This window comes from Hippichthys cyanospilos, chromosome 11 (assembly GCF_059441005.1).
Source record: "Hippichthys cyanospilos isolate Australia breed blue-spotted pipefish chromosome 11, RoL_Hcya_1.0, whole genome shotgun sequence".
Classification (NCBI taxonomy): Eukaryota; Metazoa; Chordata; class Actinopteri; order Syngnathiformes; family Syngnathidae; genus Hippichthys; species Hippichthys cyanospilos.
Window position 1 is genome coordinate 12256847 of NC_142379.1, and position 20654 is coordinate 12277500.

The following is a 20654-nucleotide window of genomic DNA, read 5'->3' on the forward strand; positions in this document are numbered from 1 at the left end:
CGTGAGTCGTGATTGGTTGTTATCTGAGCTCCCTGGTGTCGTTTTTCAGTTGACTGCAAGTGTCAATGCGTTTTTAATCGTATTAATAGAAAACTGCTAATTAAGTTTAGTAGCTCGTTAAATGAGGAATCTACATTGTTAAAGCGCAAGCGAGAATTGCTTGTAGCCTCAACTAGCTAATCTCTCAGCATGCCCACAAGCCTAACGTTTTACCAATCAATCCCATCACCGCATTGCGAGCATTAGCGTTATAAACAAGCTGACGTTAGCCACAACTGCTACATTGGTAAGCATGACTTTTAGTAACCGTTACTGCAACAATCATTTATTTTTTTGAAGATGTATTTTGGAATGTATTGTGGAATGCACAACTAACTAACTAACTAACTAACTAACTAACTAACTAACTAACTAACTAACTACATTTTTTTGGCTCTCTTTGCTGTGCTCAGTTTTTTAGTTTGGTATAACAGTCTGCCCAGAAGGATTTTTTTTGTTTTTGTTCCCTCTTAGACATTTTGGACAATTACATGCTTGGAAAATTTTGAGGTATAAAATGCATACTTGAATGGGTTTTGATGGGGAAGACCCAAACGAAAATGGACAAGAAATGGCCGGGTATCATTTGGAGATTCTTCCCAGAAACCGTTATTGCTGCATCACCAATGTAAGTGTCCCCATATTTTTATTTCTTGTGTTTTGATGTGAATGGATCTCAGGATGACAACAACAAGTCGTGGGAACAGCAAACATTCTGGAACATTTCATTAATTGGAATACTGTGGCTCCCTGAGGCTCAGACCATATTCTCTCTCTCTCTCTCTCTCTCTCTCTCTCTCTCTCTCTCGCTCTCTCTCGCTCTCTCTCGCTCTCTCTCGCTCTCTCTCTCTCTCTCGCTCTCTCTCTCGCTCTCTCTCTCACACGCACACACACACACAGATGGTGTTTTGGTCTACACTGTTTACTGAACAATTAACTGAGTTCAAGTCGAGACCGCAATATAGTAGAATGTGATTTTCAAAGGCTGCAATTTTGAAAGATAAAATGAAGCAAATCTGTTGGTAGGCTTTATCCAGTGCAGGACTTGTAGTGGTCCACTATCAATGCAGATGTCAAATAGTAGTTTTGCTTGACTAGTATTGTAATTTTCCTAGCGGTAAGCAAAAGTCATCCTACCGGTATGTAAGATGGGGTTTGAATGACTGATAATTATGATAATCACTAGTGGTCAATTATTTAATGACACTGATATTTTCTCTGTTCATCACATTTGTGTGTGTAACTGGTTGTCTTCAGTCTCCAAATGTAATTTCATTCTCACCGACGAGCTGTGTGAAAGTGCACAGAAGCCGTGCTGACATCCTGTCCGGCCCGGCGTAAAAAGCACAGTTGGATAGATGCCGAATCGTCTGTTGGAGTTCCGATGCGGCTGCTGAGCTGGACTTTTGTGAGCGAAAGTGAAGTTTAGGACTCGTCTTGCTGCATTTATGTGTGAAAGTGCACTTGGTCACAATGGTTTGGGCGCATTGTGTGTGAAAAGCAAAGGTGTCATCATGTGCCGACCACTTGAATGCAAAGGCCGGGAGGAACTTGTTGAACTTGAAGCCGCTTCTTTGCATTCCTGCACATTGTGTTCATTACAAGGCGGAGCCGATTGTTCTTGTTGGCGACCATCTTCAGAAGATGGCCGCGCGTGTGTGCGTGACCCGAGTGTGCGTTTGTATGCGCATGTCTTCATTCTGTGTTTGTTTGAGACTGCAATGGTGTGAGTATCTTAATGTGGATGTGTGTGTACTTGTGTTTTACGTGTACGTGTTTATGTATGTGTGTGAAAGTGTACTTGTAATTGTGTGTGAATATATGCATGTGCGCGTGGGTGGCGTGTGTTTGTGTAGGTCTGTGACACATGTGCATAAGCATGTCTGCACAGATGTGTGTTTTTCTGCAAGTGCAGATCTGAGTGTGTGCGTGTGTACATTATGCTACATGTGCTCTTGTGTGTTTGTGTGTGAGTAGTGTGTGTGTCTGCGTGTGCATGTAGAAGTTAGTGTCCGCTTGCGTTTATTCTCACGAATGGGTATGTACTTGTTTGTGTATCCTCCATGTGTGTGTACTTGTGTTTTGTGTGCATGCATATGTGTGTTTTTATGTATGTATCTATGTGTATGTGAGTAGTGTGTATGTTCATGTGTACATTTTTGAGTATGTGGTTGTGTGTGCATATATGCACATGTGTTTGTGTATACTTATATTTGTGTGTGTGGTGTATGCGAGCATTTGTATGTGTGTGTGTGTGTGTGTGTGTGCATGTATGTGTGTACCATGTACGTGTTGTTGTGATGTGAGTGTGGGAACGCATGCATACATCCACACTTGTGCTTTTATGTTTGTTTGAGTATGGGTGAGTGTGTATTTGTGATTGTATGTATTCCTGTATGAGTGTTTCTGTGTGTGTGCATACATGTGCTCCTCTATGCATGTGTGCATATATGAGATAGTGTGTTTTTGTGTACATGTATGTGTGTACTTGTAATTGTGTGCACTAGTGTGTTTGTGATGCGTGTGTTTTCATGTGCAGAAGTGAATGTATTTGTATGTGTGTGTACAGTATGCTTACATGTGCTCTTGTAGTATATGTGTATATGTGTGCATATATGAGTTAATATGTACTTGTGTTTGTGTTGCATGTGTTTTGTAGGTTTGAATTGGATTTTGTTTGAATGGTTAAGGATATTGTTACAGGCTAGGAAATGCATTGACAATAGGATGACCCCACTAAGAAAAAGACAAACGTGTGTGTGCAGGTGTGTGTGTGTGTGTGTGTGTGTGTGTGTGTAAGCGTGTGCTATCCATGAGTGTACCCATAAAGAGAATCTAAGAGCGGTTTTATTTGCAATACTCTTCTTCACAGGAAGTGATGTTGCATAGCAGCTGTTTTACGCCTCCTTCCTCATTGACCCCCCCCCCCGGCCCCCACCCCCTCCATGGTTGTCCCCCCCCCCCTCTTTTTCTCTCGCTCCCTCTCTTCACTCTCTCTCTTTCTGTCCACTCTCAGTGTGCAGGCGCTAACCACTCCGCTCACGTTGACTGCTGTGCATGTTAGGCTTCATTCTTTTCACTATTACCTGTGGCTAATTGCAAATGGACTTTTTCTTTTAAATCTGTCATGGATTTTAGCCATGAACTTTTTTAGTTTGCTCTTTGTTTGAAGGCGGACAAAAAACTGAATGTGAGTACAAACTTATTTGATCATTCTATCTTTTCTATGCATCCTTCTGGTCATCTGACCATCCATAGGGTGCCGCTGATTAATGCTGCTGTTATTTGCATTCACAACTGTATGTATTTGCAATTCTTTAATATGCAGTTTAACATTCCCATGCCCATATATAGTAATTATTGATCGTATACAAGTTGCCACATACTCTGTCTGCTGTAATGTTACTTATTATCACAAGATTTTCATTCTTTCTTTCATTTCTTTTTTGCAATAGTTATCGTTGTTTTCAGAGGTTTTGAAGGCCTTTTAATACACATCAAGATGGCAAGTTGCTAATGTGTGTTTCTAATTATTTTTGATGGTGGCAAACATGTTTTGAATGATTGTGATTAACGGACTTGTGGCACACAAACCCACAAACCAGTTTTGTGTTGAGACTTGGATTAGTTGCTGTCGCTTCAAGGCACAAATCCTCCTCATCTGGACTGCTTTTGTGTGTGTTTAAAAGAGAACCTGTCCACACAACAAACACAAAAGTGTTTGTTGCCAGTGCCGGGGGCCGACAACTATCAGTACAAACAAGGTGGACCGTAAACTGGACGCCGCTCCACAATACCTGTGAGAGCTCGCCTTGGGCTCAATGCAACACGTCACAAACTGCTAATGCAACGAAGTAGTCGCTCCGTCATTGAGAAGAAAGCAAAACCTTATTTTCAATTCGCTCTTATGTTGAATGGGATCTGCAGCAAATATATATAGTGTATATCTTAGACTTTATCCCCATCTGATTGGTTCGATCGTCTTACAGTTGTCATTTTAAGCAAGCTCGTGATTGGCTGTAATGTCATACTTTGCGATTATTGATGTAACTGAGCCGTTGATGCTGTCGGAATTTAATCACAGTAATTTAATTACAGTATATCGTTGCATCCATTATTTGTGTCTCAAATTGTTCGCGTTGGGCAGTTTGTGCATGCTTTATACAGCTCATTGATGCGTTTACTTTTGCACCTGTCAGTTTTGGTCATGATTATTAAAAAACGTTTTATAAATATATAAATATTTGTGTTGGTACTGTATAAACAGTATGTAACAGTATGCAAGTTTTTTAAAGAGACCTATTGCCCCATCTCACGATCGAGTTGGTGATAGATTAATTTATTTGGAGTTACTCAAATGAGTATCAGGACGTATTGTTTGGCTTTCATTAAAAAGTCTTCTTCAATGTCAGTGTCGCTCCCACATTAAGCGCATTGTCGGTATGCACACAGCAACATCACGTTATTCAAAGCCGTGTCCTCAAAAAGTTTCATCATTTTTACAGTTATGGTTTGCACGTTTTTAATGCAAGGAAGTCAGGTAAATTCTACATCACTGTAAAGTGACAACATAAAGAATGGACACAATTTCTTTTACTTTGCTGATTGATTGAATAAATGAGCCCAAAAGCGATTGAAGACAAAAAGAACAAATAATTTTGTCCTGTAAATTGCTACTATAATGTGTACATATACTTACAGTATTACTGTTTGAGTCACGATTCTATAAATTCACTTAAAAGTTCAAATGAATAATCTATGCACTATGTACTATGCATTGGAAATTAGGCATGCAATCAAGTGTTATCCACTCAGATTTTTCACAAATATGGCTTATTTTGTTTTCGAAAGTTTAGAAGACTTTTTATTGTTATTAATTTAATTTTAATCAAGCAATTTGGTAGTCCCCGCGCAAGCACATCTTGACCGTCCAGGGACACACATTTCGCAACGGAGTCCCTGGAGGGTCAAACTTTGTTGCGGCGTGCAACAGAGCGGAGACCCGTGTAGTGGCCGGGGTGTGCGGACACTCATTACTTGAAATCCACGTAGCTATTAGCTTGTTTGATAGCCACAACTTTCGCTACATTCATGTGCTCTTTTCATACTCGTCAAATAAAGGATTGAGAATGTTCGCTCATGTATCAAACGCACTGATTTTGTATGCTTGCTGAGGACATAAGTTGTAAATTTTGCACCGCATTTAGGTGTGCTTCAAGCCATGGCACAATTTGGAGTTGTTGACTTAAAAGCGGGTAGGGTATGCAAATGCACACAGTGAAGCACGCAATGTTACGCATCAGTGATTTCTGTCGCGCTAGCTTACCTGTGTGCATACCTGTGTACCTATGTATATATCCGTCCGTCCGTCTGTCCATCCATCCATTTTCTTAACCATTGTGTGGATAAGGGTCGCGGGCTTGCTGGTGCTTATTCCAATGGCATGGCACGCAGAGACAAACGACCATTCACACTGACAAGAGTGTCCAAAAAACATACTCTTCATGTTTTTGGAGTACCTGGGAAAAAAAAAAAACAACAACAAAAAACACGTGAGCACAGGGAGAACATGCAAGCTCTATACAGGAAGGGCAGAGCCAGAATTGAACCATATATATTCCAAATGTTAATTTAAAAAGTTCATATAAGACATACTTTTGTTCACTCTCTGTAATGTAGTATGTATATAATATTTTTAACACTAAGAGCTAAATTAGTTTTCTGCTAATGATAAATCTGAAGTGATACCAAATTGATACACACTTCATTTGATCATAGTCTTGAACTACGTATAAATAATAATCAATGACATTTGTCCATTAAGGCACAACGTTAAAAATTTAGAAATAGAATGGCATAGTATACTAGTAGTCCATATTTTTTAGTCTCACAAGTCAAGCAGCAGACAATGCTAAGCGCGTGTGCATGTCTGGTCATCCCAATGTTCCCCCCATTCTCAACAATCAACAATGCACGCTCAGTTCCTCCTCCAGAATTCCTGCCAATCTTCTCTGCTTGTCTTTGTCCTCATGTCAACACCAGCACCTTTTACAAGTACCTCTTCCGCTTCATTAAGAAGAAGAAATAGAACCAAATCACAAGACAATATCCTCATGTTAAGTAAGGCTGGCAGAGGGCATGTATTATTCCACATTGTGATTTGGTTTTGTGTTTAATAAGTCTCACCTGGCTGGCTGGCTTTTTATTTATTATTGTTGGCATTATTTGAACAAATGTTGGTCATCATAGCACTGCTGCTCAGTATCTATGGTTCTTTTTGGTTTGTGTGTTTAAAGAAATAGCAATAATATGGAAAAGTAGAATAACCGGCTCGATGGACCATTGTTTTGCAGGTCCGCCTCACACTTAAGAGGCTTGCATTCATGGAAGTTGTATTGGACATACTAAATTGTTCTGAGATGTGATAGCGTGCATGGATGGTTGTTCGTCTCTGTGTGCCCCGTGATTGGTTGGCAATCAGTTCAGAGTGTCCCCCGCCCAGTGGCCGAAGTCAGCTGGGATAGGCACCAGCAAGCCTGCAGCATGCGAATGAAGAACAAACATCTCCCTGAAAGGAAGGATGCTTTGTGAAATTGGAGCCGCGACCTCCCAAGCCGGACGGACGTCTGCGGTCCAGGCGCGAGAATTTTGTTGTTGTTTTGCTCCGTTCACTAGCTTGCAACTGGAGCACTCAAGAACAGACAGTCTCACAGTTTGAGGGAAAAATGATGAGAAGAAATTGAGGGGATTTTAAAAAGTCTACACATCCTTGCACAAATGCCAGGTTTTTGTAACAAAAAAGAAAACGGTTAAATAAATACATTTTAATGTTCAGATGTTCTACACTTAGTAGTTTTTCAAACTTGAACTGCTGATGAACCCGTGCCAAAGGTGTACATGGAACACGGCGATAAAAACAAGATTTTTTCAAAAGGATGTCATGGCAAATGAAGACTATCAGCCAGATGTTATTACGTCACGTCTCATTGGTGATTAGATAATAGCCGCACCGACTATTTACTATTGCGCAATGCCTCCATCAACATGATGTCTGGACAGGAAGTCCCCAGGATATCGGGACCGACTCGTTCCCCTTCCTCTATGAAATCATAAGACAAGATTCACTCACTATAGGTTGCAGGCATGCAGAATGGTTTTCATGTTCTAGTTGACGGTTGGGTCATAAAGGAGAGAAATAATTGAGGTTTTGTCCATTTCATGACACAGGTATACTTGAGTGCGCCTGTGGTTCACTAATGCTGATGATTAATAACTGTCGATGATGACGCACACCCACTCGTGAATTGGAAAGCACACTTCAAGTATTTAGTAGTAGCACTGCTTTGCTCACCACCTGCCCTATTCTCTCCTGATTTGTCCAGTGCTTTTGCTCATTGAGTCCCTCACATGAAGTGCTATAACAGCATGGCATTTTTAGCCTCTTTTTTTTTTTTTTTTTTTTTTTTTTTTTTTTTTTTTTAAGTTTCTCAAGCACCGCTAAATTGAATCCAAGCAACTTTAATAGTTTTTGCCTTGTTGATATGTTGTCACCATCTGGGTGAAATTTCAGCACCTATGGGTCTTCTTTTAATGCAGTCCCTTTGTGTGAAATGCCTTTGATGGGAAGATCTAAGGATTGGACAAAATACCGCTCAATCGTTAAACCAGGAAATATAATTTTTACCACTTTTGACCGGTCCGGTCCTATCCTGTTATCCTAAAATTGATTCTTGGCATTCCTTTCTTAGAGGAGGTATCACGATAAAACTAACACCATAAATCATCAAAAAATTTTACCACAATAACTGACCACTCTTTGTTGATTGGTTCTTTCAACTATTGGGTCAGAAATGCGCTTCAGGGCTACTGTGTCCAGACTCTCGGCTCCCAGGCTAAATAAACCCAGCCGGTCCTGTTATTCCAGTTCTGTCCTACTCCTTACTTTTGCCCAAAATTGGACCATCTTGTGCTTCACGTCACTTTTTCTTTTCTTTCACATGGCTGTACGTCGATAGCATCGAGCCAATGGACCGACTGCTTTATTGTCTTGGCGATATGACATCGTTCTGACGTCTTACTGATTGCAAGGTCGGGATGAGAGGTTCACGATTTGCATTGAAGACAAAGAGACACGGGTGGGCTTCAAAAGTCCACTCTCTGAAAATCTATGTACTATTTAAATAACCTCTGAACTCTACTTGCGTAACTGCACTGTTGGGGGACTATCAAAATTAGTAATCAAGTTTTAATGATTCCCGCCATATGGGAAATCCAGCACAGGGAAATTCCTGAGCGCTGATGTTTTTCTTGTGTAGTTTAAAGCTTCGATGACGACTCAATGAAACTTTAATGAGCCTCTTGAAGAAACAAAACAAATTATTTTAATGGGATTGATAGAGAGCGGTCACAAATGTATCCAGCAGACGGGGATGCTCGGAAATGCAAATTGACTGCTGTCAGTCACAGAATAACTTAACATTTAAATTATAAATAAGTTTGACTTCCTTCAAAAGTACTGGATATTTTTGTTCTCGGCATCCCACAGGGAACCTTTCTCAGCCTGGAAAAGTCTGCCCCTGAAGACTGTTTGACATGACAATTGACAATTGAAGCAGACATCTTAGGGTAGATTTGGCTATTTCCGCGCAAGACATGCCAAGACAAACTCGCCCTTGAGATTTTGTCTAAATGCCACTATTTAAAGCATGTGTATGACATCGAGAGACAACGCTAATTTGAAAAGTATTTATTTTTTTGCCTTTGTAGGCGAAACATTATTTTTGCAGATTTGGTGACTTGCCATGAAGCACCAACTAGTAATATGCCTGCTCATGTTTTTTTTTAAATTGTTTTTATTTAAATCAATAGAATCTACAGTAGAATCATGAGTGGCCCTACTAAACGTCTCAAGAAGCCACATTTTCTGAAGCGACCATTTTCGTGTCCTTAAGACAAGCTCCTCCTCAGAATATTGTCTGTTTGCTACAAAATGTGAAGCACTTATGCAAGACTGACGTGACTGGACACTAACTTGTGAAACTTTTGTTTGAGTTTTGTTGGCGCACTTTGATGAATCACCATACAACAGGAAACTGCTATAACCCCCATTATTTTAATTAATAAGTGATCTCCCCAAGGTCTTAAGTTGATATTGCTTGTTTTGTATGCGAGGACGATCGTGAGCTGGTGAGAATGAAAATGACTCCCACATAACTCACTGTTTCGCCATTGAAAAAGTTTGAAAATTCAGGCCCCCCAAGACCAGTTTGACCGCGAATTTGTGCAGACATGTTTATAGCAAAGGGATTTATAAACATGTCTCACGGACTTATGCTGGGAATATCATTAGAACATTAAATTTGCCCAATCGATAGCGGGTATCCATTGTTTAGCTTTTATACCCGATGTGGGCGGAGCTTGGCATTAAAACAGTTGCTTGCTTTTATTTTGATAGCAGTTCTCTAATGGGGTTACGAGTACCCCTGGTGAAGACACTTCAGGTGGTACATTAGATTCTAAAGGGTTTTCTGTTATTTAATGCTTTTAATGCTGTAACAGGAGCAGTACATGTGTTTTCTTTTCAAATTAAGAGCAAATTAATTGAAACATAAAGCAGCATATTGGTAAACGGAGTTATTTTGACTAGACAAGCCAGAAATAAATCAGACGACACTACATGATGTATCTTGTTGAGTTGCTGAAAAAATACACCTTGACGTGCCCTGACAAACGTTCCGAAGGTCAATAAGTCAGACATGGATGCCGTAGCACTCTGTTTCAAGCCTGTGTCTCTATTGAAAAAGGTTTTGGGGATAATTGGCCGAAATAAATACTTTGTATCATGCCTTCAAAACTCATTATTAACATCAATTTAATGGGAACCCTGAGCTTGTTTGTCTGCAGAAAACCTAGAAGATAAAGTACATATTTATTTAACATGGGAAACCCTATCCTACTAAAAAAGCATGTTTGGTTGACCACACGTTCAGCTGACATGCTATAGGCTAACATTGTTTACTGCACTTTCAGCTCATTTGTTTGACGTTAAGATATGTACAGTATTTATGGCATCATCTACAGCAACTTACTATAAATACGCGCTTTGCTCTGGTTAGAGGGTACTTGAAAAATATTTCTCTGAAGCTTTGTGTGAATGAGCTTATGAGCAAATCTTAAATACTGCAGAATGATGTGGAAGAAAACAACCAAAAAATGACCAAATACTGCTCAAGGGTTATTGAGCAAATAAATAACAACATGACTCAACTTAACTAACTAAATGTGAGCCACTATAAATTGGGTTATAGTGGCTCCTTTGCAAAACAATGTACATTGTTATTAGTGGTGTCGTTTTGAGCCAGAAATGAAACAAATGAGGTTGTACAATCTCTCCTTTATAGTTGATGAAAAAAATACAGCTGGAGAGACCTCTACAAATCCAGTTCCAAAGATGAGTAAATCAGATACGAACGGCACAGCAATCCGTTCAAAATCTTTTTTTCTCCTTCCAAAGATGCCTTTCATCGTTTATTATATAAATATTTCTCAGAGTGTATATTAATGAAAAAGTTTGTGAGCCACCGTTTTAGAATATATGACATAGTAAAACCTATCGTAATGAATTGACAATTTTTTTAATTGGATTCCATCAATGTAGCTCCTCAAGACGCTGTGGCGGTGTTCACATATGATCACATTAGCGCTGCGCAGCAACGGGAAAGTCAAGAGGAAAAACGTGCCCACACGTCTCTCATCACGCGCAACCACAACACAAGCGACCAATCAGACAAAACGACAGAACACAGGAAGAGCGACAGGAAGCCCACTGACAAACACACACGGCCTTGTACCACGTACTATTGTATCATTGTAACACACAGGACAGACGATTTGACTAGAAAGTAAAATTCACTGGCATTTCTTGGCTTTTGCTTGTGTTGTCGCTCATATGAAGTTTTGTGTGAAAAGACTCTGATTTCTCCTCATGTTGTGTATAAAAACATTGTGTAACCTTCCATTCAGGTTCACGTCCTTTGTTTGAGGTGCGGCTTCTTGCCAGGCCGTTGATGTTTATTGGCTTTTACTCGCCCGTGTGTGTGCGCGTGTGTGTGTACGCGCACGCCCATTGGTGGGTGTGTAATGTTCATTAGGAAGCAGGCTGGTCATGTCCAGCAACAAATCAGATGCTACAAGCAAAATGAAATGACCCTCTAGATATCATACATCATATCATGCTCGCACACGGTTATCTGATCACAGTGAAGTGAGATCAATGAAGCAGAGGGCGCACATTTATTAAAGTCGTTCATTTTCGGGCTTTCCAACCGTGTAAGCAGTTGTCCACCTGTGCGTGAAATGATCATCTGCTATTTACAATCTGCACCTATGGGCAGTTTGGAACATAAGCTCTCCGGACACGAAATTGGGTACAATATATCGAATGACATCCAAAACTAAATAATGGAAGATTTTTCCTATTTAGAATCCTCCAAATGCTCATCAATCACTGACCTGACACTTTTTATTGCGTTTTTGGGTGAATTCCAAGCCAGTGAAGCGGTGAAGCATGTCCTTCCTCCTCACAGTTCAGCATCCTGAGTTCGAATCCAGCTCTTTCCGGCCTTTCTGTGTGGAGTTTGCATGTTCTTCCCGTGCCCGTTTGGGTTCTCTCTGGGCACTCCGGCTTCCTCCCAAATTCCAGAAACGTGTATAGCCGGTGTATTGGACACTCTCAATTGTCCGTAGGTGTGCTTGGGTGTGTGAATGTTTCTCCGTCACTGTGTGCCCTGTGATTGGCTGGCAACCAGTCCAGGGTATTGCCCATAAACCGCTGGGATAGGCATCAGCAAGCCAGCGACTCTAGTGAGGTGAAGCGTCCGCGGATTATGGATAGATGGATGAATTCCAAGCCTTGGAGTTTTATTAAAATGGTTGCTTCAAACAAAAATGGCTGACACCCGGTTTAATTCTGGTTATTGGTGCTTGAGACGAGGCTTTACAGGATCAGGATTTTAATGCCCATCACTGATCTTGGAGTTTTAAAACACAGACAACCGATCACAAAATAGATCAGCATATCTATTCAAAATAACAGATTAATTGTGATCAATTCATTAGTCATAATCTTTATTATTTAATCGCAATGATCTCACTTTTAATCTCCATGCTTTGTGTATGCTGATTCGATCCATTTTAATGTATTGGGCTTCTTGTGCTTGAGTCTTTGGGGGTTGAAAAACAAAGGTCAATCACACCCTGAAGTGGACACCAATTGACTGTAATTGTGATTGCCGCAACCTGAAAGCCTCCTGTTTTGGATGTGTGTGTGTGTGTGTGTGTGTGTGTGTGTGTGTGTGTGGTGGGGGGGGGGGGGCAAGTTCAGGAGCAGAAGAAAAACATAAAAATGGAAGATCATGTGAGAGTCGCCTGTCAGGTGATTGATTTAACATGAAAAACACTCTGACGGCAACCTTTGATAGAGAGATATGCACTTTGTAAGAAGTAACTTAAGTTAGCCTAATACATAAATGGAAAGCACCCAGCTGTGAGATCAGACACTATGGTCTGCCAAACCAAACCGGAAAACACCCCTGCGTAGGAGCTAGTCTGCAAAGAACAGGATGGTTGATGTTTTATTTTAATGTTAATTTCGAATTATTTGGCGCTTGATAAAAGAAAATAGCACCTTTCTTTCTGATGGTCAAAACTAAATGTTGCAGCCAGCACTTGGGACTAGTCATAAACACAGCAGAAGGTAAATGGTTACAACAGCATCTGTTCAAGTTTGGATAAGAAAATAAATGACTGAAGCCACATTATGTTTGTTGTACTGTATATCTAACTTTTGACCTGCCTCAATGACACAATATATCTAAATAATTCAAAACAAAACTCTGGTTGAGGGTTTTTCTTGCTAAAATTTATAGTTTAGATTAAAAAGATTAGTTAGATAAATTAACTACAGTTCTTAAACAATCTCTTTATTTTATTTAAATCTCTTGACAACACTCATTTATACATCTTGATTACATTAAAGTCAACATTTGGGACTGGCCCAACCCGCAAATAGCCAAATTGTGCATGAATTTGACACAAAATGCATTGAGAAAAAGAATAATAAATAAACCCTAAAAAGTCTCCTGAAAAAAATGATAAACATTCAATACATGGGAAATGGGATGAAAACAATTGAAAAATGTATAAAGGTCTGGAAAAAAAACGTGCCTTGCAGAACACGATTGTGTTTTTTGACACATTTTATTTTTCAAATCCGACCAATGACATTACAGGTATTGACTGATTGGTAAACTATGACATTACAGAAGATTTTGCATAAAATTAAAAATATTTGATCCTTCTGATCATATCTGAGTAACGTCTACCAGATACAGTTCTGTTTTCTGTTTTGATAGACATTCCTCCATTTTTTTCCAAGAAATTGTAAAACAACTGCTTCCAATTGGGTCAAATTTTAGCAGGAGTCAGTCAAACTCTAAAACTTGGAATTCACCGTAAGTTGGGAGTTATAATGGCCTACTTCCTTTTACTTTTTAGGCATGGAGTACTTGAGTTGTTTTTATATCTGCGCAATTTGAAACTATGGGTTAAACTGGCAAAATATTTCTAACTTTTTAAGCATCTTGCTGAAGGAATTCACTCAAAGTGTCTACTTTGAACCAAAATGGCTGCCAAGTGCTGCTCCTGAATGAGTTTTACAAAGTTGTGTCAGGGGACCTCTAAAATGCACACATTTTCACGAGGATACAATTGTTTGCAAACATCGGGAAGTTTATGGCCATGTTCCTCAGGGGATTAATAAAGGCAGAAATTGTACAGTATTACATCATACTGACATCGAATGTTCTTAATGTTTTGATTTTTTTTGTGTTTGTTTGGTCACTGGCTTTTTGTCTGGAGATTGGACTTCCATACAGGAAGTGACACATTCAAGACGTTTCCCGATGTCACCGTGTTTTGCTTTCCAGTCTGGCACCGCACCTGAAATTCCATAAATGCTTTTGAGGGATTCATGAGCGCCAGCGAGAAGGAAGGAAGGAAGTGTTCTCACAGGCATCGTTTTTTAAACATGCAGTGTACACGCTCATGCTTACGACACAGCTGCTTCTAAATGGTCTTATTGTTGATATTAACATGATAAGGCGAAATGGGGGGGTGGGTGTTTGCATGCAGGTACGCGCTCAGCGTAGACGTGCACGCCCACGCCGAGACAATCAACTCATTCAAACTCATAAACCTTTTTTTTTTTTTTTTCCCCGAGTGCAGACTTTCAATCCCAGGTTCCTATTTATATTCCTATTTTTTAAATGAATTAAGCACTAATCAGTTACTCAAAGTAGTTATGTATTAAAGTCACACATTCAAACTAAGATGGCCGACTTCCTGTTACATTTCAAGCATGGCGTACATGAGATACTAAAAAGCTAAAGTACTGGATTACAGGTAATTTAGAGACTCAAATAATTGATGACTTTAGCTGTTAAAGTACAGTACTTATGTACTTGAATTTTTGGGTTACTATAATAATCCAACTTTATTTTACTAAACTAATCAATTACTTTAGGTGATTCATTACCAAAAAAAATCTATTAAATTAGATACTAACGTGCTAAAGTACGTGATTAATTCAGGTTAACTTACTAAAGTGATTAATTACTTTAATTTATTAGGTTAATAAAGCATTCAATTACTTTATGTAATTAAACACTAAAGTAATCATCACTTTGGGTGATTAAGTACCAAATTACCTGCTTATCTCAAGTAATTAAGTACTAAAGTTATGATCACATTATTGACTTAATCTATTACATTAGATACTAAAGTGCTAAAGAACTCAATTAATTTAGGTACTAAAGTACCAAAGTAATTAATTACATTAGGGTTAGTAAAAAAAAAAAAAAATCAAGTATTTTAGTACTAGATTGCTCAATCTGTTATTTTAGTACTTGATTCATTTAGTTTAGTACAAGCCATGTTTAGAACCTTTAGCCCAACATTTGAACAATTTTGAAAACAATATAAATTCCTGGGATTGAATGATTTGTAAATAATAAATTTTTGGAATGGAATGAGTGAAATACTGTAACAGAAACAAGATGGAGTGTGCTTCAAACGTTTGTGTGTCTTACGCAGAGCACCTGAGCTGACACTGTGCTTTGCATTGATTAGCTACACCTGTTGGTATGTACAGTACTTATATTCATTCCAATACTCATTTTCGAGTAAAAAGGAAAAATGTCTGCTATTGCTGATAATGGTGAAGATACTTGCCACTTGGCACCAGACATCTTTTGGATGTTGGGTTTTTGGCTAAATCTGGTCCCTCAGTCTTAGAACTTGATTTAGTACGGAAATAATTGTTTAACACTGGGTTGTGTTTAGCCTGTCAAAGGGCCGAAATAAATTTTAAGTGTGTTTGTCAAACACCTAGTTTTGAAATCATGCCAGTAAAAAATGTTTAAAAGACAGATTGGGTAAGTTGGGAATTTTAGCCAGAAACATGAAATCAAATCAGCATTTCTTGGGCCACATTAAATGATGTTGGGGGCTGGATCTGGCCCCCGGCCCTTGGGTTTGACATCCGTGCTTGAGAGTCCCATCCAATTACAAGTACATATGAGGGCAGAAACAATGATTTAACATTTCGTCAAGAGAAGAAAAGTGGTCTTGTCATTACTGATATGACGTTGGACACCTGAGGGGGGCACTGTTTCACTATGACTATATTTTACGTGATTGTTTCAGTGCCATTCCTTTTGTGGGCTAGCTAGCTGCTTAGCTAGCGTACGAAGCGCAGTTTACTTTTGTCACTGCGGTCCAAATGCAGGTCAAGGTTCTTTTTGTTACTGTAAATGTGAGTAAGTTTTCACTTCCTGTGGCAGTTGTGCAACTGCGTTGGACTTCCTGTCTTTGTTTGGCTCCCCAGTCAAGTCTGGTCTAAGCACCTGGGTCTGCTCTTGACTATTTTTAGATTGCACATTGCTGACATGCTTGATCCTTGAAAGCTTTTCTAGAGTTCCTTTACAGAGGGGCCAGCTAGCTTGGTGGCCAACCGAGTTGTCATGTGGAGACATATGCTTTTTTTTTTTTTTTTTTTACAGTTTAAAGAAGTATGCTGGTGTGTTTCGTTTTTGCTTGCTCAGAGTTTGCTAAATTTCTCCACTAGTCAATTTTTGGTAAGCATCCTTGGTTCAGAGACGGACATTCTTACTCCTGTCAAACCATCTGTCTTCTCTGTCCAGACTATGTACATTTTTGTCCTAAGCTGTGTATGTTTTGACATGTGACTGCTGAGAGGTTACTTGGTTTCCCCAATGTATACATCAGTGCATTCCTCATTGATTCCTCACCAGATGTTTTTTCTTGGCACAGGGGTGTCCGCTTTTAGGGTCGTACCTGCCACTGTTACTAGGTTCGAAGTATAATGGGATGTTATGATGGTTGAAAATCCCTCACGGTTTCTCACACTTGATTAAAATGGAATAAGAATATTGTTGCGTTTAGAGGCACAACGATTAATCGATTGTCAAGATATAAATAAATAAAACATTATGATGCAAGACTTTCTGCCCTGCCAATCAAAAACAGTCCAGTTATTGAATGGATGTATGAATGAATGCTGAGAAGGAAATAATTTGTGGTTTACCTTTTTCGATTCAAAAACTGCATCCATCCAAATGAGTTTTTGGTTTGGCTGGTTGTATTAAAGCAAGCTTGAGAAAACTATTTATCGAGACAACGTGTGCACAAACACACTTTCCCGCAGGACGTGCAGACGTGACTCAGCAGCGTTGGCAGACGATTAGTCTTGCAATTTTCCAGTGTCAATAATGAAGAAAGGTGCTTCAATACATCAGTATTGACAAGAACATTTTGTGACTCAGATTTGTCAAACTTTGAGCAAAAAAATTATGCGCATTGGATGGGAGATGAAAGATGCCGTCACATCTCCCTGCCCTGCTGGTAAGTATGTTCACCCGCATGTTGTTTCAACAAATAGCTTCCCTGAGCTATTACAAGCATGCTTGCGGCAAACCCTTGATAAACCAAATATATTTTTGCTTTTCAGCATCGCAGCTAAACTTTAAACAATATTTATTCAAATCTGATGCATGGAGTTAGTTTCTCACACCACGTCCAAATCAGATTCAAGTTATTTAATTTAAAGACCTAGCTGATTTTGAAAACTTTGTTTTTGGCATGTATGTGAGTTGGAAAATGATCAGCTCTGTCTTGTGGGGTTTTGATAACGCCTGCTTTGTGTTCCCGCGGGTGGTCTGAGTGAAAAAATAAGTAGTGGTCAGCGAGTGTGGGTTTTTTCTTTGTTTTTTTTTAAACCCAACTTGGAGTTAGGACTCTTTCATCTCCAGTAACGGCAATATATTGGTTTTGGCAATCTTGCTTCATGTTCTTGTTCAGTGAGTTAACATGATCGGTGGAGGTTTTCACGTCTTTGTTTCTGATTTTCATCCGAGTCAGTACCAATCACTGCCCTGACATGATTAGTATGATAGAGCCAACTACTTCAGGAGGACTTACACGATTATGCAATTTAACATTTATTTTACCTAATGTGGCAGTTAATTTGTATAAAAAAAGCCATTTTTACATATACGCCCAAGAATACACAGCAATACATCAATTTACTTCATCATTTTAAAAATCAAAGGTCGTATTTAAAGGTGGTTATTTCATTCATCCTATTAAAATCAAATGAAAAAATAATCTTCCAGAATGATAGAAAAAAAATTGAGATTTGAATTTTTAACCACAAATGTTGTGGCCAACTACCATTCAAATATGCCAGAGTTGTTGGAAAGGCGATACAAAGAATAATACGAACAAATATGCAGTTCCTTGAGTTGTTAGTTTAGATTGTTCGGGCCAGTGAAAACACATGACGTCATGTTGAGTGAGTGTTTGTTTGACCCGCTCTGGCACGGGATGAGACGCTGCCGGGTTTTTACCAAACAAAATTCTACATGCTGATGTACAATACAACTTTGTAAACATACAAGGGCATCTAAGTTTCATTTTGGCTCATTCCATAACCACTCGACCAAATAAAAACTTCTTCCCAGATATTTAGTTATGGCTAATCTAAAAGATGAAGTAGAGTTAAAACATGTTTTCTGAATTTGGTCATGTGACTTTCTCACGCTGAGCTGTGATTAGTCATGATCTGAGCAACGGTCAAAATATACTACATTTGTTTGGAATTGGTTCTCATTTTGTTTTCTGCATCATTTCTATTCTGTCCAAGCCCTTTGTAAATATTTTGAAATGTTTTCTATAGTTAATTGATTATTATTTTATATTTAGTTTGATGTTCATGTTTTATATTACAAAATTAAAAACGAAAAATACTTTCAAAAATTGAGTCAAAAATATCCCAATTTGTGTCAACATTTTGAACTTATTAAAAATAGTGAAATGTTTTATATACATTACAATTAAATTAGTATAACTTTATTTCAAAACAATTTTAATGATATTTTTTGACAGACTTTTGCCTAAATGATGCTTTATCTGTAAATGATGTGGCCCTTATCCATTTTCCGTTGTCCAAAATGTGGCCCTTGAGCCCCAACGTTTTTTGCATTCCTGCTGTCAAAATCTGAATTTAAGTAGAACCTGAGCATATTTATAATGTCTGTGTTGCAGGTGATGTTCACAAGAAGCTGTACGGCTATGTCAAGTCGGCACACGTCGCCCAGCGAGCGCCATTGACTGCAGACACGCACACACACCCAAAAACAAACATCAAGCGCATTAATCTCTAAAAGATTGATGAGGTCCACTCAGGCCCCGCGAGGCCTGGCCCGGCGTCGATAAGGCGGCTTCCATTTCAGCGCCATTCACCCCTCCCCATCCTCCAATCAGACAGCGCTTTGACAAGAGGCGAGGGCAAAAGCGGCGAACGATGGCGAAAAATTTAGGGCCCCTGAACGGGAATCAGGCGCCATGACAGGCCACAAAATATAGGATGCCCCGGCTTGGGCCGGTTGGAAGGAGGAGGAGAAGGAGGACGCCATATTGTCATCAAAATGGAGGATGAGCCGGAAGCCGCAAAGCTGAGATTGACTTAATGCACAAAACGCAACAAACACACACACACACACAAATGGGGACAATGTGCAACATCTCCTTCTGTAATGTGGACAGCAAGGTGGATCAGTACTTCCAGCCCACGCTCTACATCATCGTTATGGTGCTGGGCCTGCCCACCAACTGCTTGGCCTTGTGGGCTGCCTACATGCAGGTGAGCTGCTACAAAGTCAGAAAAATACACACGCTGGGAGTTAGTGGTTACTAGAAGCAGAAAGCAAGAAACTAACAAAAATTAAAATATGTCATTAATTGAAGGTGCGCCTTATAATCCGGTGCCCCTTATAGTGCGGAAATGATGGTAGTTTCAGATTATTCTTAATAGCAATTTCATTTCCAATTTCAGCTCCCCATGTAAACAACACAGTTTTTTTTTTCTGTATGACATTATTTTCGGCTGACTTTTATTTATTTTTTTTATCAGCAACTTATGAACAAATTGAGCGAACAAACAGCCGTCCAAAACGCAACTTGTTTGTAAAACGTTGTTTTTAGACCTCTATACCAGCAGCCTGTAGTAGTTGGTCTCAAGCTGATGTCACTTGTTGGCTGAATGTAAACAACTGCTACTGCTGCCACAACAGGTTGCTGAAAGTACGGTGGCCCCGAAGTGCAAATCACACAAACAAAAAACTAAGCAAACAATAAAGGTAATCAAAAAAGGAAAATACAAAACAAAAAACCTTTACAGGAGGGCGTCTCACAGTTCAGGGACCCAAGTTCAAGTCCACCTCTCCAACCTTCCTGTGTGGAGTTTGCATGTTCTCCCCGAGCCTGTGTGGCTTCCTCCCGGATTCCAAAAACATGAAAAAAGAAGCACAAAAGAAAAAAGGCACGCAATAAAAAGAACACGCAAGAAAAAAGAAGTAAACAGTGCAAAAGCTTGCAAGAAAAAAGCATGAAAAAAAAACAACCATGCAAGAAAAAAGAATCACACACAAAAAAAGAAGCGCACAGGAAAAAAGGAGCACGCTAATTTTCCCTACTGGAAGTGGTAGTGTGGGTGGGGGAGGGATGTGGACTCACTGCTGATTGGACAACAGAGGGCCACTTGATTGGACGTAAGCAACGTTCGCCTTTGAGCAGGACGTTAATCTTGTCACAACTTCTTTTTCTTTTTTTTTTTAAATGAGCGAATCAAACGTTGCACTCGAAGGCCACCGTATGACAGCGCCAGGAAAGGACTTCATCCTTCCTCCGCCGTCACTTTAGTTACGATCATGTCACCTTCTCCATCCAGGTGCGGCAACATAACGAGCTGGGCGTGTACCTGATCAACCTTTCGGTCGCGGACCTGCTTTACATCGGCACGCTGCCGCTGTGGATCGACTATTTCCTGCAGCGCGACGACTGGATCCACGGCCAGGAGAGCTGCAAACTCTTCGGCTTCATCTTTTACACCAACATCTACGTCAGCATCGCCTTCCTCTGCTGCATCTCGCTGGACCGATACCTGGCCGTGGCTTACCCGCTCAGGTTCGTCAAGGTGC

General features: G+C 39.7%; 1 protein-coding gene across 4 annotated transcripts in view; it reads left to right on the top strand.

Moving 5' to 3' along the window:
- Nucleotides 1-59: 59 nt before the first annotated feature.
- gpr4 (G protein-coupled receptor 4) overlaps nt 60-20654 on the top strand; it is a 22756-nt gene continuing 2161 nt past the window's right edge. Inside the window, exons 1-4 of one of the 4 annotated variants that reach the window (XM_088427608.1) lie at nt 60-286; nt 514-667; nt 18721-19318; nt 20405-20640. In XM_088427608.1, the coding sequence (XP_088283734.1) occupies nt 19145-19318; nt 20405-20640 (410 nt within the window). In that variant the 5' untranslated portion in view covers nt 60-286; nt 514-667; nt 18721-19144. Of the gene's footprint in view, nt 287-513; nt 668-3067; nt 3230-18720; nt 19319-20404 lie in introns of those variants that run through there. The other 3 variants (XM_088427609.1, XM_088427607.1, XM_088427610.1) reach the window with 3 other exon arrangements.